The sequence below is a fragment of the Pinus tabuliformis genome, chromosome 3_1 (assembly GCF_031772625.1).
Source record: "Pinus tabuliformis cultivar Carrire ecotype Pingquan chromosome 3_1, CPIR1, whole genome shotgun sequence".
NCBI classification, from domain to species: domain Eukaryota; kingdom Viridiplantae; phylum Streptophyta; class Pinopsida; order Pinales; family Pinaceae; genus Pinus; species Pinus tabuliformis.
In genome coordinates this window covers 906,609,994-906,628,494 of record NC_142301.1, presented here as the reverse complement: position 1 = coordinate 906,628,494, position 18,501 = coordinate 906,609,994, and the positions used below count along the sequence as shown (strand labels likewise).

The 18,501-nt window shown below is 33.7% G+C and overlaps 1 protein-coding gene across 1 annotated transcript; it reads left to right on the top strand.

Moving 5' to 3' along the window:
- The first annotated feature begins 410 nt into the window (after window positions 1-410).
- LOC149190587 (uncharacterized) lies at window positions 411-1,636 on the top strand. Its single transcript, XM_089413427.1, has one exon. The coding sequence runs from the start codon at window positions 435-437 to the stop codon at window positions 1,269-1,271; it is 837 nt and encodes a 278-aa protein (XP_089269553.1). The 5' UTR covers window positions 411-434; the 3' UTR covers window positions 1,272-1,636.
- The last annotated feature ends 16,865 nt before the right edge of the window (window positions 1,637-18,501 follow it).

Genomic DNA, 18,501 nt, shown 5'->3' with positions numbered 1-18,501 from the left:
CTTCTTCAAAACAGGGTTTTGAAAGAAGAAATCATTAATGTGTTGTTTTAGATTATGTAATTTATCTTCAGCTCTTCAACTGGCAGCGTCTTCAAGCTCCTACCTCTGTAAAAGCACAAAGAAAACAAAGCATACATCAGACTCTACTGTTGATGAATTGGGTCAAGTTTTATCTTCATATGGTTTCAACTATCATGGCACAGAGGTTCTCTACAGTGGCACCCTTGGTACAGAGCTTACTTGTGAAATATTCATTGGTCCAGTTTACTATCAAACTTCGTCATATGGTTTCAAATAAATTTCAGGACAATGTCTTCGTGCAATTATTCTGCTTCATCCAGTATCGCTGATGTTGCAGGTCCAGATCTTGATCAAATAGTCATAGCCTCATATACCCTTGAAAACTAAAGGAAGCCATCGATTTATATAATGATATGAAGGCTGCTGGTATTGTTCCCTCGCTTCAGACATATAACACAATGATCAGTATCTATGGGAAGGCTAGAGAATTAGAGAATGCTGTTCAGATATTCAATTCATTGCAGAAATCTGGCCTCTCAGTAGATGAAAAGACATACAACAACATGATAAGTTGTTACGGGAAAGCTGGTTTCTTCCGTGAATCTGCTGAGTTGTTCAATAGGATGCGGCAAGAGGGTATAAAACCTGGGAAGATAGCATACAATACCCTTCTCGATGCATATGCCAGGTCAGGGCAGCATACCAGAGCAGAGGAAGTTTTCATTGAAATGCAGGATGCAGGTCATTCTCCAGATTCCTATACTTACCTTTCACTAATTTGTGCTTACACAAACTGTCAAAGATTTCAAGAAGCAGAAGACCTCCTCAAGAGAATGCATCGACAAGGGCTGGCCCCAGGACTTGTCCATTTTAGTCATTTGGTTTTTGCATTTGGAAAGGCTGGCTTGGTTGAGGATGCTTCCAGGTTATACATGGAGATAGAGAAGGCAGAACTTAAGGGTGACTTGGCTTGTCACCGCACAATGCTGAAGATATATCGTGACAATGGTCACACACATGAAGGGATTCTCTTGTTCGAAAAGCTGCAGGATTATATAGAACCCGATAAGCACATTTATAGGATGGCTATCGATCTTTATGAATCTGCGGGGAAGATTGTAGAGGCAAAATATATTTTACAATTGATGAAGAACAGGGGTTTTTCCTATCGATCGAAATTGAAGGGTGGAATCAAACTCAATACTTCTGAGCAAACGTATACAAGAGGCAAAAGAGAACCACTTAGTTAGAAACATAGACATCTGCATGGGTGTCTATCAAGGTCAATCACAGAAAATAGACAAGATCTTCATATGAATTTGGCATTTACTCACATTATATCTTGCACTGATACCCCAGGAGGAAGGATAGTGTCGCTGTCCCATAAAAATTGGTCATAAAAATGATTCCTTTTAAATAGAAGACAAGAGTGAAGCTTACAATGATTTTACAGAGGTTAACATCTCTAGCAAAATACTAAGTTTGGTCTAGTGATTCATGAAACGTCTTACTTTGTTCCCCTTATTAAATTGTGCGATATCACTCAGAATAGTTAAGATACTCGGGATTTTCTTGTCTACTGTTCCATGAAAAGGATAGAAATTAAGCCTGCAATTCGTGCAATTGATACAACGATCTGGGCAGTACACTGCAGAAGGTTGGCATTTTCATGATTTGTGGCTTTGCAAACAAAAGCTACGATCTTAATGGGATGAAACTGACCCAGCTTTGACCATGATAAGTGGGACCTCACCTTTAACATTAGCACAAGCTGAGATTTGCAATATCTTCTTATGTATGTTCGCATGTATGAAGTATACAAATCCTGATTCTGTGGCATCGAAGAAAAGGCGGTTTAATCTCTTTCCAGGATACATGAGTCGCTATAATAATTCTTTGGCTAAGGAAGCTACTGAAAAGTATATTCAATTGGAACATCAACATGGCCTTACCCCAGTTCAAATTGCACTTGGTTTCACACGTGATCGCCGATTTGTGACAAGCACAATTATTGGTGCAACATCCATGGAACAGCTTAAGGGAAATATTTCTGCTTTCACAACAACCAGAACTTTATATCCAGAAGTTATGGAAGGAATAGAAAATATATTTTCCAGATACAGAGATCCAGCGATGAGATAGTTTTGCACTCAGGATTTTCTTTTAATTTCCAGTTTGAAAACCCAAGCAATGACACAAAACACATGCCAGATGCAACATTCTGCTTATTCAACATGGGGTCCCTCTCTCCATTGTGTGTATTTCCTGTTGAATTTAGATTGGACCTTGATTGCGCAAATTTCTGTGCTTGATTTGATCAGAAAATGCCATCTCTTTGGTGATTAAGGTGCTTACAAGAAACTCAGGCATCACGTGGCAGTTGTTGCAATATTTAAGGTGTTCGTTTCATCTAAGGAAAATATGCGGCATAAAATCTGGACAGGGACCATTTATGGCATTGCAGTGACATTGTAAAGGCCATGGTTTTGCTCATCATCCCGATTCTCTTGAGGAAGACGAAGACGCTGAAGAGGCATTCAACATCATGACTTGGCTAAATAAATACTTAGCTCAAAATAGAAAGAGCAGTTTTTTCCCATTTATTTTAGATCGTATTTGTAATACATGAATTGTTTATGCCCCCGAGCTCAACTGTCTCATAGCATTTTAAGACATCTGTCACAGCAGAAAACGAGGTCAATTCGCCTACTTTTATCCTCAGTCCCGATTCAAAAGGATCAGCGCTCCATATGTCAAGCCATCAGAGGATTTTAGAGGAACGCTGTTCCATGTTTAGAATAGATGAAACGCCTTTTCATAATTTTATGTAATTTCAGGTGAAACAGCGTAGAGGTTTTAGGGATTTGATTTGTTTTTCCTTAGCAGCATGTATTTATTGTATTAAAAAAAAATTCATTTGTAAAGGAGAGAGAGGGGGAGAGTTTCTGAGTGCTGAGTGCTGGAACAGAGCTTTCAATGTACAGTTTTCTGCAGGGATTTTTAATGAAAATTTCACAGCTCTAACTTCTGAGATTCATGTGGTATGTTAATTTAGCATAAGTTTTCCCTTTGTCTCATATGTAAACTGTTATGTTTCATTCACTTCATGATCATTTCTAATTGAGCAAATGAAGTGTTTAGGTAGAATTCATAGTATTATATGCTCTGCCTATAAGTTTGTTCAATTCAATGTTTTCTTCTGTTTGACAAGGATTCAGTTCTATGCCCTTGTCAGCTCCTCACCAGTCTTGCCATCCCATTTAAAATCTAGATTTGATGCTAAATTCCTTGCCTACCTTGCCTCAGTCGTCAACCTGTGTTGTTCATTATATTTCTCTGTTTGAAGCTGTGATTTTGCCCATGCAGCCCAGAAAAACCCCATTATTTAATTAAAAACCCCAAATCAATCTTTCTGATCAGTTTACTAGCCTAATATCAGTGTTACCTAGTTGGTCATCTCCCTAATTGAAGATTTTACGAGATAGACCGGAGAGAGCCTTCTCCTGCCCCGTAGGGCTAGCTACGGGGCTGAATGGTTTGATGTTGCCTTGAGGTTTACCTTTCTCAGCCTGAGGTGAAATCTCAAGCGCTAACACCTCCTATCGTCAGTTGGTAGGCTTTCTGATGTATCTGGTAAATACTAGGCCAGATATATGTTTTGATGTGAACATCCTCAGTCAGTTTCAGTTGGAGCCTCTTCATGATCACTGGATAGCTGCCAAAAATTAGGGAAATTTTGAGGTCTAAAACAGGCCTCCTAAATAAATTATAAAATAATAGTAGAAATAATAAAATAATATTAGATTACATCATCAAATTTTAGAGGGAAAAAGAAAAACTATTTTTCAACTTATCTCCCTATGGGTTTACCCAAATTTTGAGCAACAACACTCATTGAATGCATAATTTGATTCCTCATCCAAGGAGTACCCATGTTGCATACTTTCGATGGACCCTGGTACATGAAAAATGAAAAATACATGAAAAACATTTTTTCATATATTTCTCATTTTTCTTGTACCAAGGTCCATCGATAGTATGCAACATGGGCACACCTTAGATGAGGACTTAAATTTTGCATCCAACGAGTTCTCCCACTTCAAATTTGAGTAAAACCTTAGGGAGATAAGATGAAAATACAAGTTGAAAAAGTTGTTTTATTATTTTATTATTTTTTAATCTTTTTACTTTTTTACTCCAAAAATGGTGAATCATCCCCCATGGTTGACATCATCATCTTGAATACTATTGGTTCTTATAAAGTTTATTTTGGTAGTACATTTTTCATAGGAGGCCCATTTTAGACCTCAAAATTCCCCTAATGCATATATTGAGATATCTTCGTGGTACAATACATCACTGCCTAAAGTACAATAGCAAGGAAGTCAAGTTGATTGGATTCATAGATTCAGATTGGGGTGGAAGTGAGACCGATGGAAGAAGCACTACAAGAGGATGCTTTAGTTTGGGACCTGCCATGATCTCATGGATGAGTAGGAAGAAAGATCATGTTGCTTTGAGTAGTGTTGAAGAGGAGTGCGTGGATGCATTCGAAGTGGGAAAGGACATTGTATAGTTGAGGAAGCTTCTAACAAATTTTCTAAAGAAGCCTCTAGATCCTACTATGATTAATTTTGATAATCAAAGTTGTATCAAGACGTATGGAGATATCGTGTTTCATGCTAGGATGAAGCATATCAACAATAAGTTCCACTATATTAGGAACCTGGTGTAGGATGGGATCATGAAGCTACAATATGTCCCGACACACGATCAAGTTGTTGATATACTAACAAAGTATCTTCCTAATAATAAGTTTGAGTATCTCATAAGCATGCTTGGTTTAGTTGATATTGTTGATTTTGTTGAAGATAAGAGTTTGAAAGAGATTTGTTGGGGCCTTGTGTGTGAGACAAATTTCCTGGGAGGACATCTGGCCGACATTATGAGTTGATGTCTAGTTCCCAAAGTAGGGAGTATGGTGTTGGTCTTGGAGCTCTGACCTCAAATACACACAAGATCCCTAGTTTGATGATTAGCAAGTAAGCCTAATGGTACCTAGAGAGGCTGAAATTTTTAGTCCATCTCAGTCCCACTTGGATAGATTTCCTTGTTCAAGAATCTAGTCCATGGCATTGCGGTGCCGAAACTGTTTAGAGACCTTGGATAGACTTCCCTGGTTAGGAATCTAGTCCATGGCATTGCGATGCTTAAACTCTTCATAGTTCATATAGTTTGAGATCTTCTGTATGAATGCCTCCCTAGTTAAGAGGGAGTGTTGAAAAATGTAACTAGGTTCGGTCTTCATAAAATGTTTTTTGGAAAAAGAATTTTTATTATTGTTACAATGACTTATTAAAGCATGGGTTTGATGCTTGGGTCATCATTTTATTAGTCAAAGTCTCCATTGAGGACTCTTAGGATTAATAAAGAGTCATTGTATCTTTTATGAGACCCTTCTTGGGCTTTCGAACGATGTAAAAATAATTATTTTAGAGTCAAAACTAAATTATGTAACCTCCACACTAAGTCGGACTCAAGAAGATTAAGTCGGCCTTAAGGAAGGAAATCCGACCTCATTGGAAGGTTATATATACAAGGTAGTTCGAATTCATTTGAGCATCTCAGTGTCTCAAGCATAGTTTGATCTTTGGAAGCTGGAAAGAAGTTCAAAGTTGAAGGAAGAGTCCAAAAGGAGTGCGAGTTTAGTCATGGTGAAAGAGGAAGAAAATAAAAATTTTGGCGCCTCTCTCTCTCTCTCTCATGTGGGATGGTTTAGGAGATCAAAGTCTCCTAGTCTAGGTTGAAGCTACTGCTGATGGTAGAAGCTTCCAAGTCGAAGTTGTTGGGGTCGAAGTGATGTTGCTGCTAGGTTAAATGTTGGATTGAATAAGGAGAGGCTAGTTTGGTGTGGAGGAGGTCCTTGTCTAGGTAGAAGAGTCTCAAGGAAAAATATTGAAGGAAGATATTTTGACTAGGTTTTCCCCCAAATATGGATTTTTCCCTGGCTGAGTGCCTAGATCTTGTGTCTTTTGTTTTTATGATCTTCATGCACACATAATTTGGTAATTTCTTGATGAAATATAATATAAAAAATAAGTAAAAGAATCCAACATAATTCACAAGTAATTATCAAGAAAGAGAAATCTAACCCTAATCCTACTAGCATTGATTTCTCAACAAAAGGTTGCTCCAGAAAAAGACAACGATGATCTGTGGTATAATCTTCAAAAGTTTGAGACAGTCAAGTCAAAATTTTGTAAGTCACCTTAGGAAGACTCTTCTTGATAGGAATTATTGGGAAGCAAAACTTTGACATTGGCATCCTTGGAATTTTTCACTCTTAAAAACAATAGAAGGATCGTGACAAAAAGTGAAAGTAAAAATGCCTTGAAGTCAAATAGAAGGCTTTGTTGCAGACTAAGATGAAAAATGAGAAGCTAAGAAGTCCTTGTACTTTGAAAATCATGATGATAGGAGGAAATGAAAGGACCCTGAAAGATCAATACAAGATCAAGAGGGAGCCTACACACTTTCACAAAAGATAAGTATTCTATTCTTTATGTATTTCATTACATTACTGATGATTTTCTCTTTATACCTAGAATTATTTTTGTTACTTAATTATAATCATTTCCCTTGTGTTTTCCTTGGAAGAAAGGTTTGTAGGAATATTCTAAAAGGAAAATATTGTGGCTATATTTAGAGGGAGCCTTTAAAAGGAGACTGGCAAGAAGCCTTGTTACAAAAGGAGCCCTTCAAGAGGAATCCCCACAAGGTTTGTATAGGTAGCAACTCAAGCCTTTTATTTTTTAGGGTTTGTTGATGGTATCTAGGGCATATAATAAAAGCCTATACTTTTAGAGTTTGGTGATAGTATATAGGGTTTATAACAAAACCCTTGTAGAAGTTCCTAAGGCGTGAGCAATGAAACCCTAAGTGTGAATGCTTCCAATATGTTTGAAACCCTAACATGGTTTAGTTGTTGGATATCTAAGGTTTATTATTATTAAAGTTTTGTTGATAATAGCTAAGGTTTGTGAAAAGACCCTAACAAAGGTTGTTTTAAGGGTCTAGGGCATGAAAGTGTAACCCTAGTTGATTACTTCTGCTATGACTCTAACCCTAACTAGGTTTAGGTTTTGAATATCTAAAGTTTAATTTTTTATTCAAAGTTTTGATAACCTTAGATGTTCTCCTTATGATAACATGATAACTCTAGATTGATAAAATTATTTTTATTCTCTTGTACACATATATTTATGTGATTGGTTGTACTTGTTGTTGAGATTTACAGGCACATAATTTGCAAGAAGTTGTAAAGAGGTATTCCTACCTGATACTTGATGTTGACCTTATGATGATGATGCACATGATGGTAAGAGGGAGCTTGGATGAAGGAAAGTGTATATCCTCCATGCTAAGGAGGAGGACATGATGGGCCAAAACTAACAACCATACGTATAATGAAGACCATGAAGAAAGAATGAGATCAGAGAATGGTTAAAGCACTACTGAAGGTTATTCTTGTTTGATATAGTGGTGAACAAAGACTCGGTTGATTTGAGAAGTGATGAGGCTGAGTTTGGTGTTGCTTGAAAAGTTGGAAAGAGGAAGCTTCCATCACGATTTGTTTGGATATTGTGATAACCTAAGCAACATTAGAATGGTTGAGGACCCTGAATTTTATGCTAGCATATTGATAATAAGAATCAATATATTGGAAGTTTGATACTAGTTGGGGTTGCGAAGCTACAATATGTTATGTTGGATGAACAAGTAGTTTATGTGTTGATCTCTCCCTAAGAAGTCTGAATATTTGATAAACATGCTTGGATTGGTAGATATCTTTGATTTGGTTGAGAGGGAGAGATGAGTACCTTAGGTTGTGTGCTCGTATGATGGTACTTGGGAGGACATCTTGGTCTAGTTGGTATTCAGATCTTAGTTATAGTTTGGCCTTAATGATGTCTAGATCCCTCCGTGGGAGGGTATCTTGTTCTTGATGATGTGGAGCTCCATTTTGGTGATGATATATTGACCTTCATGATACTTAGATCCCTATGAGGGATGGTGTCTTGAAACGGAAGCCTATATGGTATCTATATCCAGTTTGATTCATACCAGGGTTGTAGTCTGATGGTACCTATAGTGGCAAGTTGCCTTGATGACACCTTAGTCCCTGTTGAGTTAGATCCTTGAATTAGTGTCTTGGAAATAATGCTTGGATCCTTGAATTGGTGTTTGGGTGATGACTCATGGATCCTTGAAATAATGTCTTGACACTTGGATCTTTGATACCTTTGGCCTTGATGGTATCTAACATTGGATATATTGTTGTACTCTTCTTGGAACACTTCAAATTGTAGACATCCTTGTACATGTTAAACAATTATGAATACCTCCCTAGTTAATAGTCAGTATTGAAAAAAGTAACTAGCATTTGTCTTCATAATTATTGTCTAGCTCGTGACATGATGTAATTTATAGTGTACTTGTAAAAGGAAGAAAATAAAATTTATTGTAAAAATCAAATGAAAAATTATTTTTAAAGCATGTATTTCAAGCTCAATTTATTATATTTCAAAGTCTAAGCACCCATTGTGCACCCCTAGGGTTGAGTCTTGAGTCTTTGTTCTTGTCATTATGTTATAGACCCTTATTGGAACTTTTTTGTCAAGAAAGAAAGAACATTTTGTGTAAATTGGTCATGTAAACCTCCTCCATAATGTTGGCTTGCCCTTCCTTCAAGTCGGCTTGAAAAGGGGTGATCCAACCACTATAAATAAGAAGTAACTCAACCTCATTTGTACACTCAACAAGAAGATTTCGATCTATAATTCTAGAAGAGAAAAGGAAATGAAAAAATACATGAAAGTAATCTTATCCTGTTACAAGAAGAGAAGGAAACCTAGGCTCGAAGAAGACCATAAGACAAGCGAAGAAGAAAAAGTATGAAACTTTGTCATTTTCTGTCACACATCACATGTGCGAGAGGACTGAAGTATTGCAGGTCCGAAGGTGCAAGACCAAGATAGCGAGACAAAAATTGCAGAAGTGGGAGAGAGGGCCGAGACACTAGTTGACTTGGTTTGAGGTGTTTGACTTGACTTGATTTTGAAGGATTTAATTGTTTACTTGGGATGCTGACTTGGTGGGTTAGATGTAGTAATTATAATCTTTTGAGTATGATGATAATCTTGTCAGCTACCCTAATCATAAGATTCTAACTCTTGATGAAAATTTGAAGTCATTTTATGACCATGATGAATATATGATATAGTTTGACTTTGTGATCTAACAGTTCTGCTGATGCATGACTATATTATGATAGACAAGTTGATGATTTGATTGAAGTGGCTTCTCACTAAGAGGGAGAAACTATCCATAAACATCCTTACACCTAATATCATTTGCATTAGATGTAGAAAATATTTTCTTATTATTGACGTAAGATTTTTGACATAAATAGACAAATATCTGATATTGTTGGTATGTAACAAGTTCTGGTCTGAGATGAGAGGGCTTCCCTCAGTCTAAGCCCCAACCACATGGATTCAAGATTAAAAGTGTGGTTGTAGCCTCTCAACCGCACAGAAGAAATCCTATGGGTGTGGTTATGCATGTAGGTCACGAATTTGAAGCTTTACGCATAAAATCTGGAATGCACCAGCAATATGACAGTCCTACAGTCATGGAGTAGACAAAAAAATGTTATATGAGTAGGAAATTTTGACTGTTTGACTAATTATAGAGAATGTGAATGTGTTAACTTAACTTTTTTTTTGCAGGGGACCGAAATATGCATATCAACATGCCATTTTAATTTGATCATTGAAGCTAGTATATGACTGTAATTAATAAGAGTTGCAAGGGTTTGACAAGAATTGGTTGATTGGTATAGATAAGTAGTGTTTGGAGTTTTGACATGATGCTTGATGGATCATATATATGTTTTGGCTTATGGATTGATTGAATTCACAGTGATAAAAAATTAGGCTTTTGACTTGATGACTAATGATTTGACTTGATAAATGATGATTTTCCTTGATGACAATGCTATGTGGGCTTAGTGACTTTCTGTGATTAACGTTGGCACCAATCTTTTATTGGCCTCATTGACTTTGGCACATTGGTTGAATTATAAACAATTTTGACTTATCCTTGGTATATGCATCTACATCTAGTGATAATTCATGTTATGATGGTCTAATGAAATATGACATTGCTTAATAACACATTGTTGACATAACAATAGTATTTGGATGTGAACTTTCCCTGACACTTGGTCCAATGAGTTTTTCATAGCGAGATTGTAACTTTTATGATTTTGATATTAGCTTTGATTTGATAAGTTGACTTAGTTGATTTGATTGCACAATGTTGATTTGCGTGAGGCTGAGTATATCGGTTTGGTCAAGTGCTATGTTTGCATAAATAATTATATGAAGCAAGCTTATGGAGCCAGATATGTCCACATTGACAGTCATTTGGTGAAGAAAAAGGATGTGCCCATCCAAACATCTACTTCAAAAGTTGTCCAATGTATGAATTTGATTTTGGTTATATGTTGATGGTCTATTCTTGACAGGTAAAGAGCCACTGATGATCAAAATAAGAGGGAGTTGGCCTTTGAAGTTCAAAATGAAGAATCACGGCATGATGAATTACGTTTTGAATTTGGGAAAATAAAATATATATTGTGAAGTTATTAAAGAAAGTGGAAATGTGAATCCTTGGACACCTCGATTGAATTTCAAGAAGTTATTATTGAACCTGACTTGGTAACCAATAGTTGATTGTAGCATTGATGTTCCATGCAAACACATGCCCATATATAGGTGTGTGTGTGTTTGTTTTGCATAAAACTTGATTGAGTCGCTCAATACACTTCGATATATTCACATGTGATGATCAATTTTTGGTCTAAGATATTCTTCTTATGATATGTGACTACATGGATGTATCGATGTTGTTTGGGATTATTATTTATGAATATACGTACATCTGGGTGCTGCTTTAGTATGAGATCATCCATAATATTTTTTGGATGAGAAGTTTGTGGCTTTAAGCACGACCGACGTTAAGTACAATGTTGCTGGCATGACTTGATGTGAGGCAAGTTGAAGAAGCTCTTTGGAAAGATTTTTGAGTAGGCTTTGGATATGACAAGAATACATTGCGATAATAATGAGTGGGATCCGATTGCCAAAGAATCTCGTACATAGTTGGGACTGATATCTCTTCATATATTGAGACAGTGTTGCAGTACGATTCAAGATTAAGCTTGTGGTTTCTGCCTCCGTGAGAGGGAGGATGAACAAGGTATTTTTTGTGACATATATTTTTGTGCTAACATAATATTTGATTTGATTCCCTGCATGAACATGAGACTGCTGCTATTGCAACATGATGATTAAGATGATACCAGAGATGAGCATGTTGATATGTTTATGATCTACAAAGAGAAAGACTAGTCAAGAACACTGAGCCAACTCGACCCCCTGTCTAAGCTCCTAGGGTGAGGAATTGAGATGGAGGGTTCCTGGGGTTGATGGATCTATGGAAAATTGGGTTATAGATGTTTCTTCCCTATATGTTACCCATAGGGTTGGAGATGTTGCTCCCCTATCTTGGTCTTTGCAGAGTATACCCCAATTGGCATCATACCCACAAGCTGGGCTTGTTAGGATTATTACTCCCCGTTTCGCCAATAGGTTGAGAGAGTAGTTGGGGGTGTACAACCCAAGTTGATTATGATGCAGGTGTTCTACCACATGACTCTTGAGGGTCATTGTAGGGAATATCAATGGGGAAATAGTATGGTTTGGGATGTGCTCCCCTATATGTGCTTCCCTATATCACCTATTGCTCGATATGGGGTTGGAGATGTTTTGCTCCCCGATGATATTTTGTGTTGAGACTAAGCTCCCCAATGTGGTTTCAGGTTGAGATGTTCTCCTTGATGTTGTTCCATATTGAGTTCTGCACTAGCAGTGATTTCAGGTGGTAGCAATGGCTCCCCAATGGATAGAGGGTAGTAGCTTAGGCCCCCCTTCAATATCAAATTCTTCTTTTAGATTCAAGAATGTTCAACATATGAGCAAGAACAATTAATATATAAGAATGACTAAGTAGAGGTGAATCAAGATGAACAATGATGACATTTGATGGCGAGATACTTGAGACAATATATGATTTGATGACATGATACTTGCAATGATTATGTGATGTAGTTAGAATTTCCCCCTAGATGAGAAGGAGTGTTAATTTGGCAGCTCAGTGACAAATTCCAACCATGGGATGAGATTCCTATTTTCGAGACGACCAATTTTGACTATTGAAGCGTTCAATTTAGACAAGGGAAAGAGTATTTTTGAATTAAGCCCAACATGTGCATATTTGATTAGGTAATTGGTCACCCTTGGAAGCCTATAGATATAAGTCAAGTGACCCTCATTTAGACATCATCTTGGATCATTCTTCTATTTCTCTTTCTTGGTTTTGGCTTGCACAAGTTTGAGGTAGGTTCACAGAGATAGGCTCACATAGGTGCAAAATCGCAGGGTGCGAAGCTTACATGTGTGTTCTAGGGTTATGGTTCTCAGTCGTAGGCATTTAATAGAGAAATATCGACTGCAACTGTACGCAGGTCAGCGCATTTGTGCGGTTGAAGCCTCTCAATCGCATGCACAACAAGTCTTCCCTATGGTTGGAACCTGCGATTTAGTTTTTCAGTTGACCAAAGTTTTCGCTCGTTGATTGCAGGGTTCGATAGTTTACCAAAAACAATGACAATTAATTGCAGGCTTCTGAAGTAGTGTTTTGAGTATTAGCATTGCTGGGTTCATCTCATTATGTTGTTTAGTTTATTTTCGCTAGATAGTTGTATGGATGAAGATATGGATCATTGTACTCTCTTTTACTAAATCATTCAATGACAATCTAATAAGAGGAAGAATTTGAAAGGGTTTTCCCCATAGTGGGTTTTTCCCTGGCCTCTGACCAATCCCGATGTCTCTATGTGTGAATACTTATCTTCTATTATTTCTTTATGTTTTGCTGCATTGATGATGATATTTATTCTTTCTACATAGTTGCATATGTTGCTGAATAATGATATAAATCTAAATAATATTATGATGTTATGGGGTGAATTGAATGTGTAAAGTGAAGAAATGAAATTATCAAAGCAAACATCAATATAGCCCTAAGAAAAATTAACACTTTCTCGCCTTTAGTTGTCAAGCGAGCTTTTTCCTCGCCCCGCTAGATTAACATGAGCCATTCTTCATCCAACAATATTTATGATAAAAATATTTATTTGTATGATAAAAATAAATTAATATTTGAAATATTATTGTATTGAGAATAGTCAAATGTTTATCAATTTGTATAAAAATTATAATACTATCTTGAAAATAAGATAAATAATATATATGATAATTAAAAAAATTAAATTTATTAAACAATAAAATACGATTAAATTTTTTAATGTTCTTTCTTTTAATTATTATTATGGAATAATGGATACAAATATGAAATTAAATTATTTAAATTTTTATCTTTTAATAAATATAAATTAAGATGAATCTAGTTTAACATGTTTAACTACAATTCTAGATTTGAAAAGTATTTGATCCTCTGAGTATATTTTTATTTCTCAAATTTTTAATAAGTACAATTTAAAATGAATCTAAATTATGGCGTAAATGGCCTCTTTCACAGGAATTCACCAAAATCTCACAATAGAATTTTAATATTTTTTGTTGTCTAAAATACAATTTTGAATGCATAAATGTATTTAGCACCCTGAAAAAACCCAGGACACTCGAATTATGCAATTTAAACAATATAAATTCAAATTTTTAAAAATCTCTCTCATATTTTGAATAAAATTAACTAGAAAAATAGTAGTGAAAAAAATCATTTTGTCTATAAGTTAGACTACACCCTAAATTAATATAATTAACTATGAATCTAAATCAATATATCTAACTATATTTCTAAATTTGAAAAGTGGTGAATCCTCTACGTAGAATATAAATAAAATTCAAACCAATATAAAATTTGTTAAGTGTTTGATTTTCCAAAAATAAAATATAAATAGAGGTCAAACTATTATAGATTTTCATATGGGAAAACCTATCTCATAATGTTTAAACTAAGGATGTACTTTTTAATATTTTAATATATGTTTGTTTATTTATTTATTATCCTAAATAAAAAATAATAATAAAATGTATATTTTTAATCTTATAGAATAATATAATATTAAAAATATTTTTATTTTAAAATTTAAAAAGAAATCATGGGATAATAAAGAGTTTAGAGAATAAAAGAAACTCATTTATTATAATGAGGTGATGAATCCTAATTTTGAAACCAAAAATATATTTTTGTCTTAATTAGTGTTAAAGAGAAAATGATTCATAGTGAACTTGAGAGTTGGTCAATTCCGATGAAATATCTTGTCACCTTTCTGATAATAGAGGGTTAAAGATGAACACACATTTTATTATATTTCTCATCTTATACTCACATTCGATCTAATTTTTGAAATATTTATCACAATACCAACCTTCTTCACTTTTTAGGTCAACATAACTATGATGATCTAGGAACAATTCTCACATATGATCTAATTCTCAAAATATTTGTCCAACTACCAACCTTGTTGACATTTTAAGTCAACATAACTATGGTGATCTGGGAACACTTCTCTCACTTCTTTTCGTGTATAGAAATAAAATGTTAAAAAATTCAGATTAATCTCTCACTTCCATAAGATTTTATAGGTCACATAAATATTAGCATAGTTTTCTCTCACTTCCATAAGATTTTATAGGCCACATAAATATTAGCATAGTTTTATAAATTCGCTGGTATAAATTGGTAACTGATCAAACCGACTGGTTAGATAGGGATGGGTAATGAACTGGTTGGAAAAATCCATATGGAGGGCTATTTTGTATCGATTAGGTACCAAAATAGCACAAACCGGCCCTAATCGGCCAATTCCAACCTTTACTAGTTCGATCAAATCTCACATCTATGGGGGGTCTAGGATCCTCTGTGGAAAATTTTCAAGTGGTTTTGGAGGAAACCAATGGTTGTTTCCCTTTCAAAAAAAATCCCTTTTTTAAAAAACCCTCTTTGCTGAATAATGATATAAATCTAAATAATGTTATGATGTTATGGGGTGAATTGAATATGTAAAGTGAAGAAATGCAATTATCAAAGCAAAGATCAATATAGCTCTAAAAAAAATTAACACTTTCTCGCCTTCTGTTGTCAGGCGAGCATTTTCCTCACCTCCCTAGATTAACATGAGCCATTCTTCATCCAACAATATTTATGATAAAAATATTTATTTGTATGATGAAAATAAATTAATATTTAAAATATTATTGTATTGAGAATAGTCCAATGTTTAACAATTTGTATAAAAATTATAATACTATCTTGAAAATAAAATAAATAATATATATGATAATTAAAAAAATTAAATTAAATTTATTAAACAATAAAATAAGATTAAATTTTTTAATGTGTTTTTTTTTTAAATTATTATTATGGAATAATGAATACAAATATGAAATTAAATTATTGAATATTTTATCTTTTAATTTTTAATAAATATAAATTAAGATGAATCTAATCTAACATGCTTAACTACAATTATAGATTGAAAATGAGTATATTTTTATTTCTCAAATTTTTAATAAGTACAATTTAAGATGAATCTAAATTATGGCGTAAATAGCTTTTTTCACGGGAATTCACCAAAATCTGATAATAGAATTTTAAGATTTTTTTGTTGTTTAAAATACAATTTTGAATGCATAATTTTTTTTAGCACCCTGAAAAAACCTCGGGACACTAGAATTAAGCAATTTAAACAGTATAAATTCAAGTTTTTAAAAATCTCTCTCATATTTTGATTAAAATTAACTAGAAAAATAGTAATGAAAAAAGTCATTTTGTCTATAAGTTAAACTACACCGTAAATTAATATAATTAACTATAAATCTAAATCAATATATCTAGCTATACTTCTAAATTTGAAAAGTGGTATATCCTCTATGTAGAATATAAATAAAATTCAAACCAATATAAAATTTGTTAAGTGTTTGATTTTCCAAAAATAAAATATAAATAGAGTTCAAACTATTATCGATTTTCATATGGGAAAACCTATATCATAATGTTTAAACTAAGGATGTACTTTTTAATATTTTAATATATGTTTGTTTATTTATTTATTATCCTAAATAAAAAATAATAATAAAATATATATTTTTAATTTTATAAAGTAATATAATATTAAACATATTATTATTTCAAAATTTAAAAAGAAACTATGGGGATAATAAAGAGTTAAGAGAATAAAGGAAACTCATTTATTATAATGAGGTGATCAATCCCAATTTTGAAAACTAAAAATATATTTTTGTCTTAACTAGTGTGAAAGAGAAAATGATTCATAGCGAACTTGAGAGTTGGTCAATTTATAAAACTTCATAAATGAAATATTTTGTCACCTTTCTGATAATAAGAGGGTTAAAGATGAACACAAATTCTATTATATTTCCCATCTTATACTCACATTTGATCTAATTTTCGAAATATTTATCACAATACCAACCTTCTTCACTTTTTAGGTCAACGTAATTATGATGATCTAGGAACACTTCTCTCACTTCTTTTCGAGTGTAGAAATAAAATGTTAAAGAATTCAGATTAATCTCTCACTTCTATAAGATTTTATAGGCTACATAAATATTAGCATAGTTTTAAAAATTGGCTGGTCTAAATTGGTAACCAATCAAACCGGCTGATTAGATAGGGATGGGCAATGAATTGGTTGGAAAAATCTATATGGAGGGTTATTTTGTACCGATTAGGTAGCAAAATAGCACAAACCGGCCCTAATCGGCCAATTCCAACCTTAACTAGTTTGATCAAATCTCACATGTGTGGGGGGAGTCTGGGATCCTCCGTGGAAAATTTTCAAGTGGTTTTGGAGGAAACCAATGGTTGTTTCTCTTTCAAAAAAACCCTCCCCCCTCCCCTCCTAAACCCTGAACCTAAACAAAAAAACCTAACTCAACCTTAGTAATGCTAGTAATTAATGGTAGTGTTAAATTCTTAAAATAAAAGTCATCCTTTTACTTACATTTTTTATATTACTACAAACTATTTTAGGATGTTTGAAAGTGGTTCCAACCTTATCTAACTTGATAAGTAGAGATTATAATTTCATATCCCACTCAAAATTAAGTAAACTTAACAATTTTTAGGATTTTAGGACTGGTACGATATCAACATTGTAATTGAAGGTATGGGATTAGCATTTAATCAAGAGCATGAATCCCTTTATGTTGGTGGTATTGATTGTTGAACTCCTTTAATGTTTATGGTATTAATTGTTAAACTTCTCTACAATGGCCCTAATTGGGTATGCATGTTAAGTTTTTTCTATTATATTCTAAGGTTGAAGAGAAGAACCCTTCACTCAAACCAAAACCATTGGGTAGGCATGTTAAGATTTTTCAAATTCTACCATATTATAAAGTTGAGGAATCCAAGTCTGAAGACTTCAAGCTAAATGATGTGTATGTAACTCTTATTGATGATCTCATTTGTAGTAGTGGTGAACCAATGATGAGTTTGATGAGTGATCATGTTGATCATTGATTTGTAGTAGGTCAATGGTCCAAGAACTTGTAGCATTGTTTTTTGAGTCTAGAGGCCACTTAGAGCCTCATTGATTATGTATTGGAGTTGTTTAACAAGGCGACAATTTCATCTTAGACGATAATTTTTTCATTGGAATCTAATGTTTTTATTTTGAAAATTCTTGTCTTATAAGTGCTCCAAACCATATTTTGAATTTAGAAATAGATTCAGCACCCTAAAAAGCCCTAATACACCTAAAATTTTATAGTTTGACAATTGTAACCTGGATTTCCAAAAATTTCAACAGGATTTTTTCAAAAACGTGCGAGAAAATCTATATTTTTAGGGAAAAATTGTTACCTACTTAGAGTACTCTTTATGCATTTTGTTGTTGATATGTATTTAACTTGGTGCCATTTTGATATATTCACACTTACGTAGTATATAGATGAACAAACTTTGCATATTTTGTCTCTAATGGTTTGGAATCATCATTTGAAATCTTAATTTTTTTATTTTTTTTTTCAAATCTAATTCATTGAATTTGGTTAGTTTCGTTTGATCCATTCCAACTTCGAAATCAAATTAGATAAGTAGTTCAAAACTTTAGTGAAATTAATCATCTCCATTATTATCACTATCCTAAAAAATAATAAATAATAAAAATTATTATATAAAAATTAATATTTAATTTAATTATATATATTAAATAAAAAATAATTTTATTTATTTGTATTAAAATCATAATTATTATATAACTCCAACTAGATTATTAAATTTAAGACAAGTGTGAATAGA